This window comes from Rattus rattus, chromosome 7, assembly GCF_011064425.1.
Source record: "Rattus rattus isolate New Zealand chromosome 7, Rrattus_CSIRO_v1, whole genome shotgun sequence".
In the NCBI taxonomy this organism is placed as follows: Eukaryota; Metazoa; Chordata; class Mammalia; order Rodentia; family Muridae; genus Rattus; species Rattus rattus.
This window is the reverse complement of record NC_046160.1, coordinates 19673657-19692365: the sequence shown is the minus strand read 5'-3', so window position 1 is coordinate 19692365 and position 18709 is coordinate 19673657. Positions and strand designations below refer to the sequence as shown.

General features: G+C 46.8%; 1 protein-coding gene across 1 annotated transcript in view; it reads right to left on the bottom strand.

The window, feature by feature from the left end:
- The window catches only part of Galnt14 (polypeptide N-acetylgalactosaminyltransferase 14), a 218177-nt gene that overhangs the window by 52998 nt on the left and 146470 nt on the right, over positions 1-18709 (bottom strand). Inside the window, exon 3 of the mRNA XM_032908938.1 lies at positions 77-175. Coding sequence (XP_032764829.1) covers positions 77-175 — 99 coding nt within the window. The remainder of the gene's footprint in view (positions 1-76; positions 176-18709) is intronic.

Here is an 18709-nt window from a genome sequence, read left to right as displayed (position 1 = left end):
CTGGTGTCTGGTACATGCTTATAGGCTTGACCAAGTACCAGGCTACTGTTGGCCTCCAGACAGGAGGAGGGCTTACCTGCGGATAGTTCTGAGCAGAGTGGAACGTGCCTCATTGTGGAAAGTGATGATGATGCTGGTGGGAGGAAGGTCCGCGCAGTACACAAGCAGTGAACATCTGGCAAACAAAGACAGATGGTAAGTAAGACCTTACAGAGCGAAACAGAACTAAGCACCTCGGGCCTCATCTGAGAATGACTGAAGCTAAATGCCCCCCACCTGGGGGAATACTGGGCTTGGAGTTTAAACAGAAACAAGTGTGGTCACTTACATACTCCTGAGTTCAAGTACAATTGCAGGAACAAAACTCCAAGTCTTAGACTCTACTCAAGATCTGGGGCCCTTTGGCCTTCTTGTCCAAGCCTCTGGCCAAAGAGCAGACCCAGACCAACAGAAGCCTTATGATATTGACATCTGGACCAGCAGCTTCAGGAGTAGGTTCTCTCTGACTGCTGGCCCCCTGTCCCCTGCCCCTTCCCAGTATGGCATACTTAAAGAAGCAGAGCCCTACAACCTCAGTATAAGCTATAAAGTCGCACGCTGAGAAAGCACTTGCTTTCATATGTCCAGGATTATTTTGTGTGACTATTACCTCTGGGGTAATTTCAATTTAATACCTTGCCTCAAGTGAAAATTGTAGCCTGCAGCCTGAGAATTACTATAATAATGGAAATGGGCCATCCACGCAAGGCCAGTGCCACTGGGGGACTGTCATCTGGGTGTACACTCTCTCCTGTCTCTCATGATTTCAGGGGTGGCCCAATTATGGGTAGGGTTACGGAACATTAAAAAAAGAAGTAAAGTAAAAAGTACATACTCGGTGGGTCAGATTTTGCTCTCATTTTTCCCATTTCTTCCTGAGTTTTTTGAAAATCCTGAGACCCACAGATAGGCTTGGAGGGGACTGAGTCCTCTGGAGTTGTGTGCAAATGATTTGTACAAAGATGCCTTTTGAGTTTTCCCGGAAGTGTGGCTCACATTTTAAACCAGATTCTCACACAAGTCTTGAACACTCAAGATCCGCAGTCCTGGGCTAAAAGAACTGACATCTCCCATGATGTCCCTAGTGATGCCGCATTGATGGTTCCATGGGGCTGAATGCTTAAATACTGCATGCTTATGGCATAGGCACAGGGAAGCCAGGATCAGAACCAAGAGTTAGGGAAGGTAAGGTAACAAAATGGTGGGGAAGGTAAGCCATGGCCTGTGGACCTTCCTGCCCCCTCCCAGAGACACATCCAGTCCCATCCCAAAGCTGCCTTTCCTCCACGCCATTCCTCTCCAGCCCACTGTAACTCTGTGGCGAGCAAATGCAGTCCTGAATGAGTATGCATTGTTGACTTACACACGGACTTGCCCAAATCTCAGACCTGTGGTGAATGGCAAAGCCTTCCCCATGGTCTAAGTACAGATATTAGAGGTGACTATCCTTTAGCTAAGACCAGTGTGTGCAGAAACTATCAACCGTAGCTCCTTCCTGGCTGCCTCTAACCTGAAATTGCTCCCCTACAGTGGCTCCCACCTTAGCTAACCCTGCCTCCTGGTACAGCTGTAGACAATAAATCTGCCTCCATGGTTAAGATGTATAGAATAAATGTGCTGAGTGTCCAGGATGTGACTGGAGGCGCATCTCCATGAGAGCCATGACCCACCTGAACCCAGCTTTTCTGTATGCATGTCTGTCATCTCGTCCTTCCCCAGTGTCCCAGTTAGTACAAGCCCTAAGCTATGATGGTTGCAGCACAGCTCCTTCCTTCATAGTCTTCCTTCCAGCCCCGTCCCACAAGGCTCTGCCAGGCCCTTCTCTGGCCTGAACCCTCAAGTGGCTCCTGACGTATAAAGTCCAGTTTCATGCCCTACTCTTTAAGACATTTTTGTAGCCAGAGTCTCCATGCTTTCTAGCTCTCTGTTGCTCATGTCCTCCATTTGTCTACCACTTGAGGAGTTTCTAGTCATTCTTCAAGAAGATGGGGTAAATGTCCCCCTATTCTGGGAAAATATTCCATACTCTCCAAGAGGCGAATGGCCTGTTGTTTATAACACTACTCATATGGAAGATGTCTCTCTTCTAGCATGTCTCATGAGGAGACTATATCTCCAACCTTACTGAGTTCATCCAGGGAAGAACCATAGCTCGATCCATGTTGGCATTTTCACAGGGCAGTGTATATATATCTGATGCTCTTTTATTGAGAAGGAAGACAGTCAGGACCTACATGCCCAGGGCAGCAGAAGACCCACTCATTTATGGTTCTCAGACACGTGACAGCCTTCCAGAAGGCTTCTAGGGAGTCCTACCCACACGTTTTATGTTCTTGAGGAGTCTCCTTCTTCTCTGAATCCTTATATAACCAGTAGGATATGGTGGGTGTGACACTCTGTGACTTCATGAACTCTGTAGCCTCCTTTTTGGCCACATAGAGGAGAGCCAGCAGCTGTGCTGTGAAGACACTCAGGTATCCCTGTAGAGAGACATCCTCATAGACCTGCCTTCACCACTATCAGCTAGCCAGCCACATGAATGGACCACATCAGGAACAGGTCCACCCACTCCAGCCAAGCCTGTGTTAGCAGTTACAACAGACTGCTGACTGAAGCCTAGTGAAGGATACTAAGCCAGTACTGCCCAGCCAGGATGTTCCCAATTCCTGACCCATAGACACAGTGAAGATGGTTCATAACTTTTGTTGTTTCAAGGTACTTGTTTTAATCAAGGTGATTTGTTGGGCATTAAAAAATCTTACAAAAGGGGAGAGGAAAAGCTTGGGAACAGCCTTTATTGAAAAGAGTCTGGACTTGTGTCTTTAGACATAGCCACGGCTCTCATTGGGATCATTGGTGAAGGGAGGAGGGAATGGTGGTATTGGGGTCCCTACTTGATGGGTTATAGGATCACTGAAGTCATGGAGGGTCTTGGAGAAGGCCCTGGCAGTGGGGTGGGCAGAAATCAATACTCCAGGAAGGATAAACCTGATACCAGGAAGTGGGTGGGATCCATGGAAAGGGAAGTAAGTCAGAGACCTTAGTGTAGCCTCCTGCTCTCTCTCTCTCAGAGAGAGAAAGGAGATCACAGATACCACTGCTGTCAGAACATCTGGGTGTTGTGACTCTGCCATGGGGGAAGATGCTTGGAGACCCTGTGTAGTTAGGACTTTTATGATGTGTAGTTGGCTTTTATGAGTTGAGTTACAAGTTGAGGGAGAATGATAGTCTTTGGCAGTATCACCTTATAAGTAAGACTTAAACCCCAGGACTGTTTTTCTTGCCTCAGATATGCCATTTGGGGAAGTGGGTAAGTCAATGTACAGTGACCCAGAAGCCTGTGCATGCATGCAGAGGCTAACTGCCTGAAGTATGAAGAAGGCTCCATTGAAAACACAATGGACCCCAGAGAGTAAAGTGATGATGGACAGAGAGTGGAGGAAAGCAACCCACAGGCTCTTGGTCTTGGACTTGAGATACCATCTATGAGCATGAGTCCTTGAGCAAATTGCCTGCCTCCACGGGCTGCTGCCTGCTTCTCTGTGGAGTAGGGTTAGTCCAAACTCTCCGACCAAGAATCTTGGTGTAGAAGCAGAAGCTCGGGGTGTAGCCTGTTTTAGCAAGCACAGGCCATTGGAACCAAATGCTGCAAGCACTCTCTGTATCTGAGGGTTACTTATCTGTGACTTTGACTTCCTCATCTTTAGATCCTTCACCCAGAGCGTGGACATGGTAACCCCTAACATGCAAATCATTGTGAGATGTAGTAAAAGGCGACAGGAACATCAGTCCAAATATGCAGGTGACTCCTGCTGTGCCCAACTGGATCTTTCTCACGTTGGAAAAGTGCCAGGGTGGGTGTCCCCATTGGTGCTGATGCTGGCTGAGGAGCAATGAGAGGCAAGAGAGGGCAGAGCTCAGGCACTGCAGCATCAGTGCCGGTACCATGAACGTGGGCCTGATGCCTAGACGTTGATCTGCATTTACCAAGAGCTGGCTGTGAGCCCTAGGGTATGGCAGCCCCCAACCCCCCAAGCTTCAATACTGTTACCCAAGAAATGTGGTGAAGGCTCCCCCCAGGCTGTCTTGTGAAGGCTGTAGAAAATACACACAAAGCATTTGGCAAGTGCTAAAGGAATGGAAACAGAAAATAGCTGAACCAGCCACTAAGGCAGCTTTTCTCAACCTGACGGTTGTGATCGCTTCAAGAGCTGAGCAACCCTTTCACAGGGGACGCATATCTGATATCTTGTATATCAGATATTTACATTACGATTCATAACAGTAGCGAAGTCACAGTTATGAAGAAGCAACGTGAAGAATTTTATGGTTGGGGGTCACCACGACATGAGGAACTGTATTAAAGGGTCACAGCATTGGGAAGGGTGAGAACCACTGCTCTAAGGGAAGTATTTTGTGTTTTGACTAGAGGTGAAAGCTCACAGGGTAGAACAGGAAGTGAGGTTGGGGGTGAGAAGCAGAACTGCTAAGGCTACAAGCAGCAGCTGGAGCCTAGGTACTGTGCTCCCAGGCCTGGGAGCTCCCATGTCCCAAAGGGTAGAACACATACCAGGAGCTCTGCTGCTGTACATAAGCCCTCAGAGGTCAGAGGGTAAGGTGGTGTTTCACATCCGGTTCATATCCCTTCTCAAGCTTTTTAGCAGAAGCCAAAGTTAACTGAGGTTCAGAACTCTCACCCCAAAGGATGCACCCGGTTCATGCATGAGATAAGAGCACTCCGGGTCCTATGACTCCTTAGTTGGTACTGGTCCCTAGTGTCCCATGCTAGTTCAGGGCAAATGGCATTAAGCACACAGGCATCAGTGAGTTCTGCAAAGGAGTCACCTGCTATCCAAGGCCTGGCCCATAGCCTGTTTGATGACAAGCACTCTGCACTGATAATACGGACTCAAGCCTAAGAAAACTCCTTAAAGCTGTATTCTTAGAGGAGAGTCAGGAGAGTAAGTGGGCTCTCTGTGGGAGGGACCTAAAAGATTAATCAAACACTGAGGTCTCTCGGGCCATGAGGGGAATGAAGAAGGCGGCCAGTGCTGACGTCTGGTGCCAGCAGATGGACGAGAAAGCATGCTGATGATTTATTAAAATTGAGGGGGTTTATTGAAGAGAGGAGCCAAGTAGGAAAGAGGGGGGTGTGTGTGCTTAGGTCATCTTCTGAACTAAGAGGAAGCATTAGCTATGTGGGGAAATAGAAGTGTGTGTGTATGTGTGTGTGTGCGTGTGTGTGTGTAACTATGTGAATGTGTGTCTGTGTGCCCTTTGAGGCAAGATAATCCCACCACAGAAGCTCCTGAATAACAGGATGATTTTAAACACAGCTTTGCGCTCTCTTCTTTTTTGAAGGACTCATTGGAGACCCATGGTTTTCCTAAATAAGGTGAGACTCAATGGCCCTCCTGGATTCCCAACTGGAAGGTTCAGTGTCACTGGCAGAGGGTGCTTCCAGGGAGCACTTCTGAGGTCAACTCTGTGCATGGCAGGAGCCTTAATCCTCCCTTCCCTTACTCCGCTGCAAATCGCTGTGTCCTGCCCACACCCCACACCTAAATGAACGTGACAACCACAGTACATTAGCAACATGCCTGTCGGTTATCCCAGTAAGTAATGACGCTCACAATGCCTTCCATTTTATCTCACATGATTGTAAAATCCTAGAGCTGCCTGGGAGGGAGAGCATGGTGACCGCCATGCTCACCCCTGTTTTGTTAATGAGTTGGGAGCTTTTAGTGGTCCCCATGGCCCTGGAACACATGGTCTTCCTCTCACCACATGTCGAGAGAAAATACTTGATCATAAATTATACACATTCAGGATTTTATGCTCAAGCATAATAACCAGAGGGAGTGATAAGAGAGGCAGGCAAGCCAGCTAACTTTAAAATGGAGTGAAAGTGTAATTATTAGGAGGTTGGTATAGATGAGACCTGCTCAATGGCTGTGAGCCTGGGAATGGGATCTGGAACCCTGGAAGAGAGAGACTAAAGGCAGTTATGGAGTGGGCAGCTTGGCCAGAGAAGAGTGGAGGCTGTTAAGTAAGTAGGTAACATGTACAGTAAGCATCAGACAGGCTGACAAGGGGGACTCTGAGGTCAAACAGTCAATTGGTGTTCAGTAATGATTTCCCTGCTCCGACTCTTAGTCTCCTGGTTAATGATGGTGACAATATCCCCCACGTGGTGTATTTAAAAGACATAGTGGAACTCTTATTGCCAGTGGAACCCCTGAGGTGTACGGTGCTCACAGTAGCTTAGGAAGCGACCATTGTCTTTCAGGTTCACTGTTTTCTCTGTTTGAACCTGAAATGCTCCCTCACGTTGGCCCAGCCTTGCAGTGGACACACCCTTCATCACCCCGTTCATGTTGCTCATCTTTCAGTCTCGTTTCATGGGTGACACAGACACACTGTCAAGTATGAAGTGTTTTGAATTTCCTTGTTTTGAAAGCTGGGCTGTCCCAGGGAGGGATGCTGCTGTGTTGGGAGGGAGAGGACCCAGTTAGAAGACATAAGTTATTGAGGGTGTGTCCTTAAATGTTATAACAAGGCTTTGGTCTGTTCTCTCATTTTTCCTTTCTGTCTGCCATGACACATATGATCCACCAGGCTCTTTCCACCACGAAGAGGGACTGAAGAGGACTAGGGTGGCAGACAGAAAGGCTAAGTAATTCACCAAAGCTCGTGAAGGGGACTAGAGCCCGACTTGCTGGGTTTATCCCATGCTATAATAATACCCTCATGCTAGACTGACCCAGTTGTTACTTATATCTGTTCGGTACCTCTTTACACTGTTTCTACTGAGTTCTAGAAACCAGAGATCTGCCTAGGAGGGGAAAACAGGTTGTGCTGCTGTGCAAGGACAGGAAGATGAGGGAATTGCTTTCTGGGGTTATCTCAAGAGAGATGCTGCCTGCCAGGAGTCTCACTGGGTGGGATCCATGTGTCCATTGCGTGACTGAGTCAAATGGTTCCTGGGCATCTGATCCTATACAGAAACTGGTTTTCTTTCTAACCCCCACACTTCTGCTTGTTCTGAGGAAGGCCTATCCCAGGTCAAGAAAATAAGCTATCTCCATATGCTCCGCTTTCCTAACTTCAGAGTCGGAGGGATACAGGGAATTGCAGACATACGGCTCCAAATAGGGGTGGGGCTTATTTCTTGGGAGAGAGCTGTGTGTGCCTAAGAGAGTCCGCTGTGTAGGCAGGTGGGGCGGGGGCGGGGATATCCTCCGTTCTCTACCTCCGTCTGACATTCTTCGTGTCATCCATTCTCGGAACAGCCTCAGAGACAAACCATCTCTTCTCCCTCCACCTCACCAGCACAGAGCTCTCAGGGCGTGCAGAAAAAAGGCGGGGGGAGCCAGCCAGCTTTGGGCCCAGTGACCTTTCCTGGATGTCAGTTTGCTCACAACAGAGTGCAATGAGCTTGCTGCTGGCTTTTGGCTTTTGGAATCAGATGCTGTTTTTCAAGCAGAGAACATCTAATCCAGGCTGAGCTCTGTTCTGCGGAAGGACACCTGGGGTCCGGAGAGAAAGGGGAGGGATGAACATAAAATGCAAACTGCCTACTCTGCGGCTGACCCTTGAGTTCACACCCAACTCTTTAGAAGGGCAAGATGCAGACAGCAAAGAAAGGGTGACATAAGAAGTTCCTTTTAATCTCATTTCATGGGCAACACAGATACACCGGAAGGCATGAAATTTTTATTTCATGTCGATTTCACTGGGATTTCACATGCAGATTAATTCGTTCATCCGCATAAACATATACGGCGCCCATTTCTTGCCTCAGCAGCCACTCTCTCAGTGTTGACGAAATCCCCTGCCTCGTAAAAGACATTTCAAATGACACTAAGACTTACTGTACTGTTGCAATGACACAGTTTAATTGTTTAGTATGTGATTGAATCTCAGCATATTCAGAATGAAAAAAGTAGGTCAAAGCAGGCAGGTGATGTGTTGAGGACCTTGGTTGGGTCCTGAGGAAAGGAGCTTCAAAGATTGTCCCTAATCCACACCTTTTTGTATACCCCATTCCCTTAGGGGACTGAACTTGGTGACTCCCTTCTGAGGAGCTGAATATATCTAAGGAAAGGCCACTTGGGCCCAAGGCTCATGTCTCCCTTCATCCATCTCCCTCATGCATGGAAGCAGATGGAGACGAGACAAGAAGGACGGGCCCCACCCCACTCATCCTGCTTGCACCCTTGGGCACACACAACTCTCTCCCAAGAAGTTAGCCCCACTCTTAACTGAGAGTTTTATGTTCGCGTTTTCCTTTACCTCTCTGGCTCTGGAGTGAAAGACATGGAGAAAATAGAGATAAATTATTCCTCACCCTTTTGTGACTAAGTTACGAGTGCCTGGCTTACATGCTTTGGGAGAAGACACTACCATGTTGTAGAGCTCCATACATGGCTGTGGTTAACCAAATCTCACCAAAAGCCATGGGAAGGAACTTGGAGGATGATCATCCTCCAGCCAACCTCTGAGATGCCAACAGTTTTAGATGACTCCTTGGGGGTAGCGCAGTAGGCTCCCTGAAGTAGGGGACTTGCTTATACCGTAGCTGCCTGACCTATAGAAACTGTGAGAAGGTAAAAAGCACCTTAAGCCATAACTTAATGGTTCTCAACCTTCCTAATGTTGCAAGACTTTCATACAGTTTCTCATGTGATGACCCCCAACCATAAAATTCTTTCATTGCTACTTCATAAATGTAAGTTTACTACTATTATGAATCATACTGTAAATATCTGATATACAGGATATTTGATATTTGACCCCTGTGGGGTTGTACCCATAGGTTGAGAACTGCAGCTATAACCTTACAGGTATCCTTGGCTACAGAAGAAGAAAGCAAGAAGAAGAAGAAAGAGGAGAAGAAAAAGGAGGAGGAGAACATCATCACCATCACCACCACCACCACCACCACCACCATCATCACCACCATCATCATCATCACCATCATGCTCCCATGGATAAAACACAATTTCTCTTCAGTACTTGAAGGAAGAGCCATGGAATTACATCCTGTTCTGTCTCTCTTCAACAAACTGTGGCCCAAGAGTCCCTATGGGTCCCTTTGTTCATGTTCTGGTGGCCTCCATTCACAAGATGATACTAGGAAATGAGGCCTTAGGGATTCTACATGCAGAGAGAGCTTAGTATTTGAATGATCTTTTTCTTTTTTCCCTCTCTCCCTCCCTTTTCCCCTTCTTCCTTCCCTCTGCTTCCTCCTTCTTTGCATATTCTCTCACTAAGACGGACACCAATTCAGATGCTCCTTTTATAGTCTAGCAGACATTGAAATCTGACATTTGTGTGTCACCTGGAACGACTGCTTCTTTCTCACTCCTTGCCAGGACCACCTACAATGACAGAAGTGAATTTGTTTTGTACAATGAATGTCCTAGTACCTTGAGGCTAATTGCCTTGGAGAAATGTTAAGTTTAAAAAAAGTGCTGTCCTAGATGTTGTCACAGACATGCCTCCTTTCCAGCCCATAAGGCCACTCTGCAGTGTACCTGGTAGCCCTAGTTAGGCTAACATGTGGCATTCCCTTGCCTCTAGCTAGCACCATATTCTTGGAAGTGTCTTTCTGCCGGTCCAGTTCTGTATTTTCACTTCTTGTTCTTTGGAGAATATCAACACCTCCTGGATTTATTAGCTACCTACTTCCAGAAGCATCAGAAATCTCAGAGAATCTATGCTTTGACACTTCTGGGCCACTTTCACAGCCTGATTAATTGCAGGCTGTAGATCAGAACGATGATCCCAGAAATCAGTTCTGAACATCCTGCCTCCTGGCAAGGTAAGAGAGTCCCATGGGTTCTGTCACGACAAACTAGGAAGCTAAGTAGGGAGGAGCAGTAGGATGTGAGGTCATATTGCTCGGACTTGATTAAATGCTCTGCCTCTGTCTCCGTTTCTGGTTTTGAGTCCCCACCAACAGCTGGCAACTTTTCTTTGACCCCACCCTCACCGCCACAAAAGAAAACCATGTTTGATATTTGTAATATCTGGCCAGGAGGGGCTTTGAAGTTCATCTATTTAATTGGCCCCTCACCCTGAACTGCCTGACAGCATTTCTGGGAGATGTCTTCATGATTGGTAAACAAGGAAGACAAGGCCAAGGGGATTTGGCAGATGATAGAAGACAGTTAGATTAGTTTTGTAAGCTATCACTCTTGGTGTCTCACCAATGATTATGAGCCTGTGAAGTCTTCTGAATCCCCTGGGGGTTCTCCCAAACTTCTCCCTCAAAACCTACCCCGGCTGTTTCCTTGCACTGCCCCCTCTTCTCCTAGCACACACAGGAAAGTCAAATATAGCTATTGATTTAGTAAAGCACAGCACATATTATACCAAACAGAATTCTATGTGGTATAAATCAGCTTAGAAATCATCGCCTCCAGCTGCTTCCCTCCCTTTTTTTAATGAAGCAACTGAGGACCAGAACAGTGGACTGACCTACCCAAGGTGATTACTGTGTAGTAGAGATAAGCTTTTTATGTTTCTAGTGACTAAACTTACTCAGCTTCCTTAAATCACCCAGGCTTGGAGAACCCTATTAAACAGCACAGACAGGTTGTATCCACATGCCATCCGCAACCACAGCCTTCCAGGGCCCTTTTGCAACCCTCTCCTATGAGAATACCCTTACCTTATCACTTCTTCATAATGCTAAGTCAAATGAATCTTCCCAGTCTTCCCCTTTCCTCTCATGTGACGGAGCACTTGCTTTGGTCTTTGCCTTTGGTCTTGGTGATATAACTCCAGCTCTGCTGTCTTCCTCATCACCATATCTTCTTGACTTTCTCATTCTTCCCCATCGGAAATTCTGCTGTTCTGCAAAGTCTTTCTCCTAGGCTACACTCTTCTCAATCTTTCTTCTTTCTGAGCCATCGCTTGCCCACTTGTTTGCTAAGGCCCCAGTTTTAACTCGCCGATGAGCATCATCTCATCTGAGTATCCTCATGAATGTCTTCTTCACTTGCTCTCAGCTTCTCCCATGTGACTGTATGCCCTGACTCATCATCCACTATGTGCCCAAGTTGAAGAAACAGTTTCTAACTCCGAGTCCCTCTCCCCATTGCCCACCCTAACTAGACCTAGCTTAGCAATGCATCTTCCTTAATCTTTCCATTGAGCTGTTTCTCCATACTCCCATCCTGCCTTTTCCAGATGACTGTAGCAACTTCCTAACCGCTTCTGTCTCCTCCCAATCTGCTGGATCTGCAGCTGCTGGAGTGATCTGTGTAAAGCTGCAGCCACTGCACCTTCCTGAGCTATCTAACTGTTCGCAAAATACAGCCGAGGCACCTAATCATAGTTTACTGCCCCATCCTTCGTTCTCTGGACTCCAACCTGCCATACCCTCAATATTCCAGCCACACACAGTGCTTGACCTCCTCTTTCATCCACTCAGGTCCCTGTAGGCATCATCCCTCTCCTGTGTTCGGGAAATGTATGTTTTCTTCTAAGGCAGTGGCTCTCAACCTTCCTAATGCTGCCACCCGTTAATACAGTTCCTCATGTTGTGGTGAGGACCTACCATAAAATTATTTCATTGTTACTTTATACTGTAATTTTGCTACTGTTATGAATTGTAATATAAATATCTGGTATGCAGGATACTTATTATGCAACCATGTGGCTCATGACCCACAGATTGACCACTGCTTTACGGTCTGGCCAGGTACTTTTTCTCCTCTCCTAATCCTGCCTTTCTAGGACTCTGCCTTCATCCCATTGCTGTAATGTACTGCCAAGCATTGTGAAGTCACTTTTCTGTCTTCTCTACTGACTATAGTGGCAGTGTAAGCAAAGGCTTACCTATAGTCATAACTCTGCCCCTAGCATGATGACTGAACACAGTAGGTCAAAACAACCCGGGCCTGAAGAATGACTCTATGAACAGGTGAAGCGGCTGGAGAAAAGGTGCCCAGGGGGCTACAGAGGAAAATGTCATTCACCTATGGATGATGTCAATAACAGGGAAAGAGGGCCAAAGTCAGGAGACAGAGGCCAAGCAAGCCATAAAAACTAAAGAAGAGTCACAGGTTAGCACACAAGGCCCCTGTGAAGTAAGGAGATGTTGGGCCATGGTACTTCTGCAAGAGCATCTGGGATAATACCTGGTTGGGTTTCCATTGCTCTTTTTGTTTCCATTGATATCGTGTAGGAAATACTCAGCCTGGTTTAAAAGGCAAGGTGTTCACATTTGCCAAAGTCTCAGGAAAGATGAACAATTCTTCCTCATGGGAGAGATTGAATCCCACTGGGCTATGGTTCACAGTCGTCTAGAAATGGTCCACCCAATATGGCAGCCACTGAGGAGGTGAACTGTGCCTAGACTGAATAGAAATTAGCTGTGAGCATAAAATCTATCCAGGATTTCAAAGAAAAAAAGAATGTCAACTCTTTTGATAGCTTGCTTTTATATAAATAAGATGTTGAAATGATACTACTTGACATTTTGGGGTAAATAAAATACATTGTTGAAGTTAATTTCACTTTCTTCCTTTATTTTGTTCAACAAATGACTCTAGAAAAAAATTTAAATTGTGTATCTATTCATATTGAACACTGTCCTCCTGTCTGTCATTGATTTGCATATATAATCTCTATGCATGTGTGTGCATACACACACACACACATATATATGTATATATATATATATTTTTCCATCATCTACCATCATCATTTTATAAAGGAAATGGTGTCTGTGATGGTTTGAATATGATTCACCCTTGGGAAGTGGCACTGTTAGGAGGTATAGCCTTATTGGAGGAGGTGTAGCCTTGTTAGAGGAAGTGTGTCACCATGGAGTTTGGGCTTCGGGGTCTCATGTACATGCTCAAGTCATATGAAGTCAAGTCAGTGCGATCCAGTCCCCTCCTGGATCCCTGAACAATACAGTCTCCTTCTGCTGCTTATGAATCAAGATGTAGAACTCTTGACTCCTCCAGCTCCGTGTTTTCCTGCATGCTGCCCAGCTTCCTGTCATGACGATAACAGACTGAAGCTCTGAAACTGTTAGCTAGCCCCAATTATATGTTTTATGTAGAAGAATTTCCTTGGTCATGTTGTTTCTTTACAGCAATAAAACCCAAACTAAGACAGAAGTTGGTATCAGGGCTGGGATATTGCTGTGATAGGCCTGACTATATATTTGTTTGGAGGAATGCGGAGTTTGAGAAGCAGTGGGATGCTTTAAGTGAGGTTTAATGGGCCAACCCAATCCTGATGCTGAGGGCACTAGAGGCAAAATTAAGACAGTGTCAAAATACCAGAAAAGGCCACACTCTGAAAATAATTGATAGACTACTGGAAGTAAATTGATCGCCTTCATGAGATCTCCCTTGCTGTCTCCTTTCTCCATTAGCTCTTCAAGTCAGACTTGGACTAATTTACCAACTGGCATCTGAATGCACAGTTTAATGATCCATCACATTAGATCATGTTTCGCCTTTGTCTGCCCACCCTCTGCCAAACACACACAGACTGATGTGGAAGGCAGGATGCCTGCTGCTCTTGGGACCAGCACACACCCCTCTGTTCTTAGTGCTGTGGCAATTCCTCCGTAAGGACTTTTTAAATCTCCAGCACCAGTCCAACTCCTTGGGGCATCTCTGTGTCATGTACAGACGAGTGCAATAGGGGCTCAGAATACCCACTTACCCTAAAGAACATGGCTTCCTCCTTTTGAGTTAGACCTCAAGAAATGGCCATTGCTCCACTGTGCACCAGGCTCATTTGGTGAACCAATGTAGGTCTTTCATGCTGAGCAGACACTCAAAAGCGAACCAAAGACAGAGGCCAGCTGGTGGCTGAGTGAGGGGATTGTTCTTTCTCTGCTTGCATACACTGTGAAGAGGGTACCCTTTGGTACTAGGACCTAGGTCAATTAGCACCAATACTGCCCAGATGGCAGAGGTGTGTGTGTGTGTGTGTGTGTGTGTGTGTGTGTGTGTGTGTGTGTGTGTGTGAAGGCGAGTGCTCTCCAAAAGTTCTATAAATGCAGAAGCTTCTTCTTGGGACCAGAAAGTGTTGGGGATAGGCCAAGACTTATTTTTGAGTGTTTCCTGAAAAAGATCTTCGGTGTCTGGGAGCAGGGCGCCTTCATGTCTTATTTTAGCCCTGCTGGAGTCACATGACACAATAGTAATAATAGATATGCTTACCGAATGCTCGCTCTGTCTCAGGTACTCTTCACAGAGCTCTAAATGTGCACAGTGATTCCCCGGGTAGATGGTGCACCCCTCCTCTCTCACCAGAGAGGAGACAGCGAGCAGCAGACACTTGTCGAAAACCAGACATTCTGGCTCCCAGCTCGGTGCCTCACCCATCTTGTTCCCATACCCTTGAGGGATGTACAACTCACCAATTGTTCTGGTTGGTTTTATGTCAACTTGACACAAGCTAGAGTCATCAGAGAAGAAGGAGCCTCAAGTGAGAAAATGTCTCCATGAGATCCAGCTGTAAGGTAATTTCTTATGTAGTGATTGATGGAGGAGGGCCCAGCCCATGGTGGGTAGTGCCATCCCTGGGCTATTGGTCCTGAGTTCTATAGGAAAACTGAGGGAGCCATGGGGAGCAAGCCAGTAAGCAACACCCTTCCATGGTCTCTCCGTCAGCTTCTGCCTCCAAGACCCTGCCATGTTTGAGTTCCTGTCCTGACTTCCTTCAATGATAACAGTGCTGTGGGAGCATAAGCTAAATACATCCTTTCATCTCCAACTTGCTTTTTGGTAAGTTTGGGTGTGCCATCACGGCAATAGAAACCCTAAGACATTGATTCAAGTCTTATTTAGTATTAGCCTTTGTCTACATTTTGTGTTTTGAAGACTGCATGCTAGAATGTTTTAGAAAAGTCAGAAAACCGTGGGCTAAAAATGTTGTGTCCTCTTCCTGTTTCCTGATGCTTGCACACATTTCCCAGACTTCCCAACTCTGGCCTTCTTTTGCTCAAGAGGAGAAAGTTCCTTACAAGGGAGCAGCTGAGATCAGAACTATGCCTGTGGCACTAAGGAAAGGCCAGACTCAGGCTCTTGGGTTCAGGTATGCTTCGCTTGAGGGCCAAGTGTCCAGTATCTTTTCTCCAGAGACTCTTGATAACGTTTCCCTTGGAAAAGCTCTTAGGGGTCAGGTAACAAAAAGCAAAGGCTTCTCCACCTTCCTAAGTTAATACCCTCTGAGTGAACCCCTCCCCAAATCTGTCTCTATCCCTTCTTTTTTGCCCTCCCATGTCTGACCTGTGTCCCAGCTCTGTCCTATATCATTCCTGATGACTCTCTACTTGCAGTCACATGCCCCCAAGCACTTCCCCCTTTTAACAGCTCCCTCATAGGAACCTTCTGTCCTCACTAAACCAGCTCACCCTTCTCCCTTGGTTATGCCCTACTGACATTGTCTAGACACCTCCTCTGTCCTTTCACCACCCCCTTTCCCAGGTGCTTAGTTGCAGATACTGTGTATCCCTTGGTCTAAAGACCTTCCTCCAACACACATCGTATGACCTGAGTGTGTCCACAAAGCTGTCCATCTCTGTAGGGAGACTCTGACGACCTGTGGGCAGGGCCATTGTCCTACATTTTTATATTCCTCGCAGGCAAGTTACTCTAGCTGCCAGAGTCAATTTACTCATCTCTAAAACTAGGATCATAGTAAAGTTGTGAGGCTTAGCCGAGAGCACATATATAAGGTGCCTGGCACATGCCAGGGGAGCAGTATGATCAATAAGTGCTTGCCGATTATGGTCCCGGATTTATGAGTGAACACGAGAATCCTTTGTGGAGTGAAGGCAGCTTTAAATTTCCCATGATTTGATTTTATCATTCTGTTCTGAGGATTCCTTCCCACCCCTGCACTCCCAGACATTGTTTTCAATAGAGAGTTTGGAAATGGATTTAAGGCACACCTTGAGTCCCTGTTCATAGTGCTGATTCTGGTGGACAAGGAATGACAGCCAGGGACTGCAGTGGACTCTGAGATACAAAAAGAGGTCAGCACCCCTGATACATGTCCCTCAAAGCTTGGGTAAGAGACAGAAAGGGGAGAGATTCTTACAATTTTAGGAGGATAGTTTTCTTTTTCAGACATGGACGTGAGTGTGTGGGAGATGCTGGACTTAGGCTGAGATTATCCCAGAGAGAGACACACCGAATTACTGAGAGATGAAGGAGTGTCCTGAACAGAGAGAAGAGTAGGAAATGAAGCAGCCTACCCTTCTGTTTTAACCAGAAGATGAGCTCTGGCCTGCCTTTTGCAAGGCTGTGGGGAAACACATGCACACTGTCAGAAAAGAGTGTCAGACGAGGGAGGCACCATTAGTCTGCCTTTGGATAGCTCTAGACTGTGGGGGTGTGATCTTGAACGGGTGCCACTCAGGGCTAAGCCAGTAGGGTGGCTGGGGTTGCTATGTCACCTGAGCGGGAGGCATGAGGCACAGAGCTGGGCAGAGTGCACAGAGACTTGGAGATCTCTAGAAAGTGGACTGGCAAAAAAATAGAGCAAAAGAAGAGCGTGACCAGGGTGTCTGGCTCAGCTCAAACGGTGAACAGAAGGACTTAACCTCGCAGGGAGCAGATCTGAGAGCCAAGAGACACTGGGTTCTCTGTCTGGAGAGATGACCCAGGCAGGCTCAGGAAAGTGTGTGAATGACCAATGAAGGAGACTCAGGCTGAGGGACTGGGGGCAAGAGGAAGTGACAGTGTGACTACCCTGGCCAACTGCAGGTTTATTTCTGGAGCAGATAAGGTAAGAAAGCAAGAACAGCTTGTTTGTGATAAAGCTTCCTTCAATATAAGGGCTTCTTCTTGTGTTCCCAGAGATACCCAAGATACTCACCTTCACATGTACAGATCTTCCTTCTAACTAGCATAGAGGGACCTGGCTGGCCCAGCACCAAAGACTCCTCCTTACACAAATGCTCATCTAGCTTTCTAGCCACCACCTCAGGCCTCACGTGTGGCTCCCCCTGTGCCATTCCACTGTCTGTCACCATGCTGGGCTTGGACCTCCTCTCTCCAGCGTCTCCCACCCACAGCTGTCGTCTCCTCTCCTGCTCTTTTCATCTCTTGTCAAACACATTTTATACTTGCTGGCCCTGAGCCCTAAATCACTTCTTCTTCTGGCCTTGGCTTCTCTCCTTAGCATCTTTTAAGTATAAACTCCACCAGATGAACTGCTGCGAATGCCTCCCCACTGCTTTGCTGCTTTCCAGCTTTTAAAGTCAGTTTGACATTCAAGTGGAATGCTCAGTGGTAGGAGCCCAGAGCTCTCCAAGGACTTCCTGTCAGCATGCTCTATACCAAACCATTCTTGAGCTGAGCTCTGCACAATGCACATAGAGCAAGAGCAACACCCCAAGTAACGAGGGTGGGAGAAAGTCCTAAGCCAGTGTCCTTCCATGCTTATCTTGCATCCGCCATCACCTCTCCTCCTCTGAGCCTACCATGTTTTCTTCTACCACTACAGAGCAGGGGGAAGATCATCATTATTCCCATTCTATGGATGAAGAAGTAGAGTCTCGAGAAGTTTCTGCGACTCACCCAAGGACCAGATAGAAGAAATATGTTTTCCCAAATTCTCAAGAGTTTGAAAATCTAGCCTTGCCTTTAGTGTTTCAGGTCCATTGCCTGAGCCTCAACTTCCTTCCCTGAAATGGTCCCTTCACCCAAGGCCAAAGAGGATGTTGCAAGAGATGTAAACTGCTACATAAATACAAGACACACGTAGCTTTACATGGAGGACATCCTGGATCATTCATCCTTTTATATAGGAATAGCACGGGTACCCTGGCCCTAGTCCTAGCACCCTTATGATTTCTTCAAGTAACCTACTAGCACCCAAGCATTAGGGCTGTATGCCTCATACACCACAAACCAATGATTCTTTAAAGTACTGGAGACAGGGGAGGAGACTGTCGTGTGGCAACTTGTAGGTGTTAAAGATGAGAAGTGTGAAGGCTCTGGGTCCCTCCCTATTCTAGATGACACATCAGACAAGTGACTACAATATGCTAAACTGCCACCCACAAGTCATGTCCTGCTCAGCAGCCAATAGTCCTGATGCTGAGAGGACCATTGTGCTAACACAGCCTGTGTTTCCAGTGTAAAAGAAGGTCTGACAATTGACCAAACATCTGACCAAGAGATGCTCGTACATCAGGCCAGGAGAGGCCTGGTGATCTCCATGCTGAGGAAGAAGTAGGGAAGGCTGACTGGAGGAAACAGGTGGTGCTAATAAAGGATGGTGCTAATGGTTCTGGAGGGCCCTTGAGTCAGGCTAGGAAGGGGAGTTTGTGGAGGTAAAGATTAATTGAGGGCGTTGGGGGTGGGAGGAAGAGACTGCAAAGCAGGAAGGTGTCATGTTTCTGGAAATAGCTTCCAACCTGATTCCGCTCCTAAGTCTTACTGGAAGAAGAGCGTATGAGGCAGCAGATGGAACTGGAAGTGACCGTAATAACCACCTCGTTATTACTCTCATGGTTCACATGAAGAAATGGATGCTGTATATATACTAGATTTACTAGAATTACAGGCGCACAGGCTGTGGTCCAGCTAGCCCAACAATGGTTGTCTACCAGTTGAACCCCACAATGCTGGATTTCTCAGCTGGTCTTCAGTATATTCCAGAATCCCAAAATGAA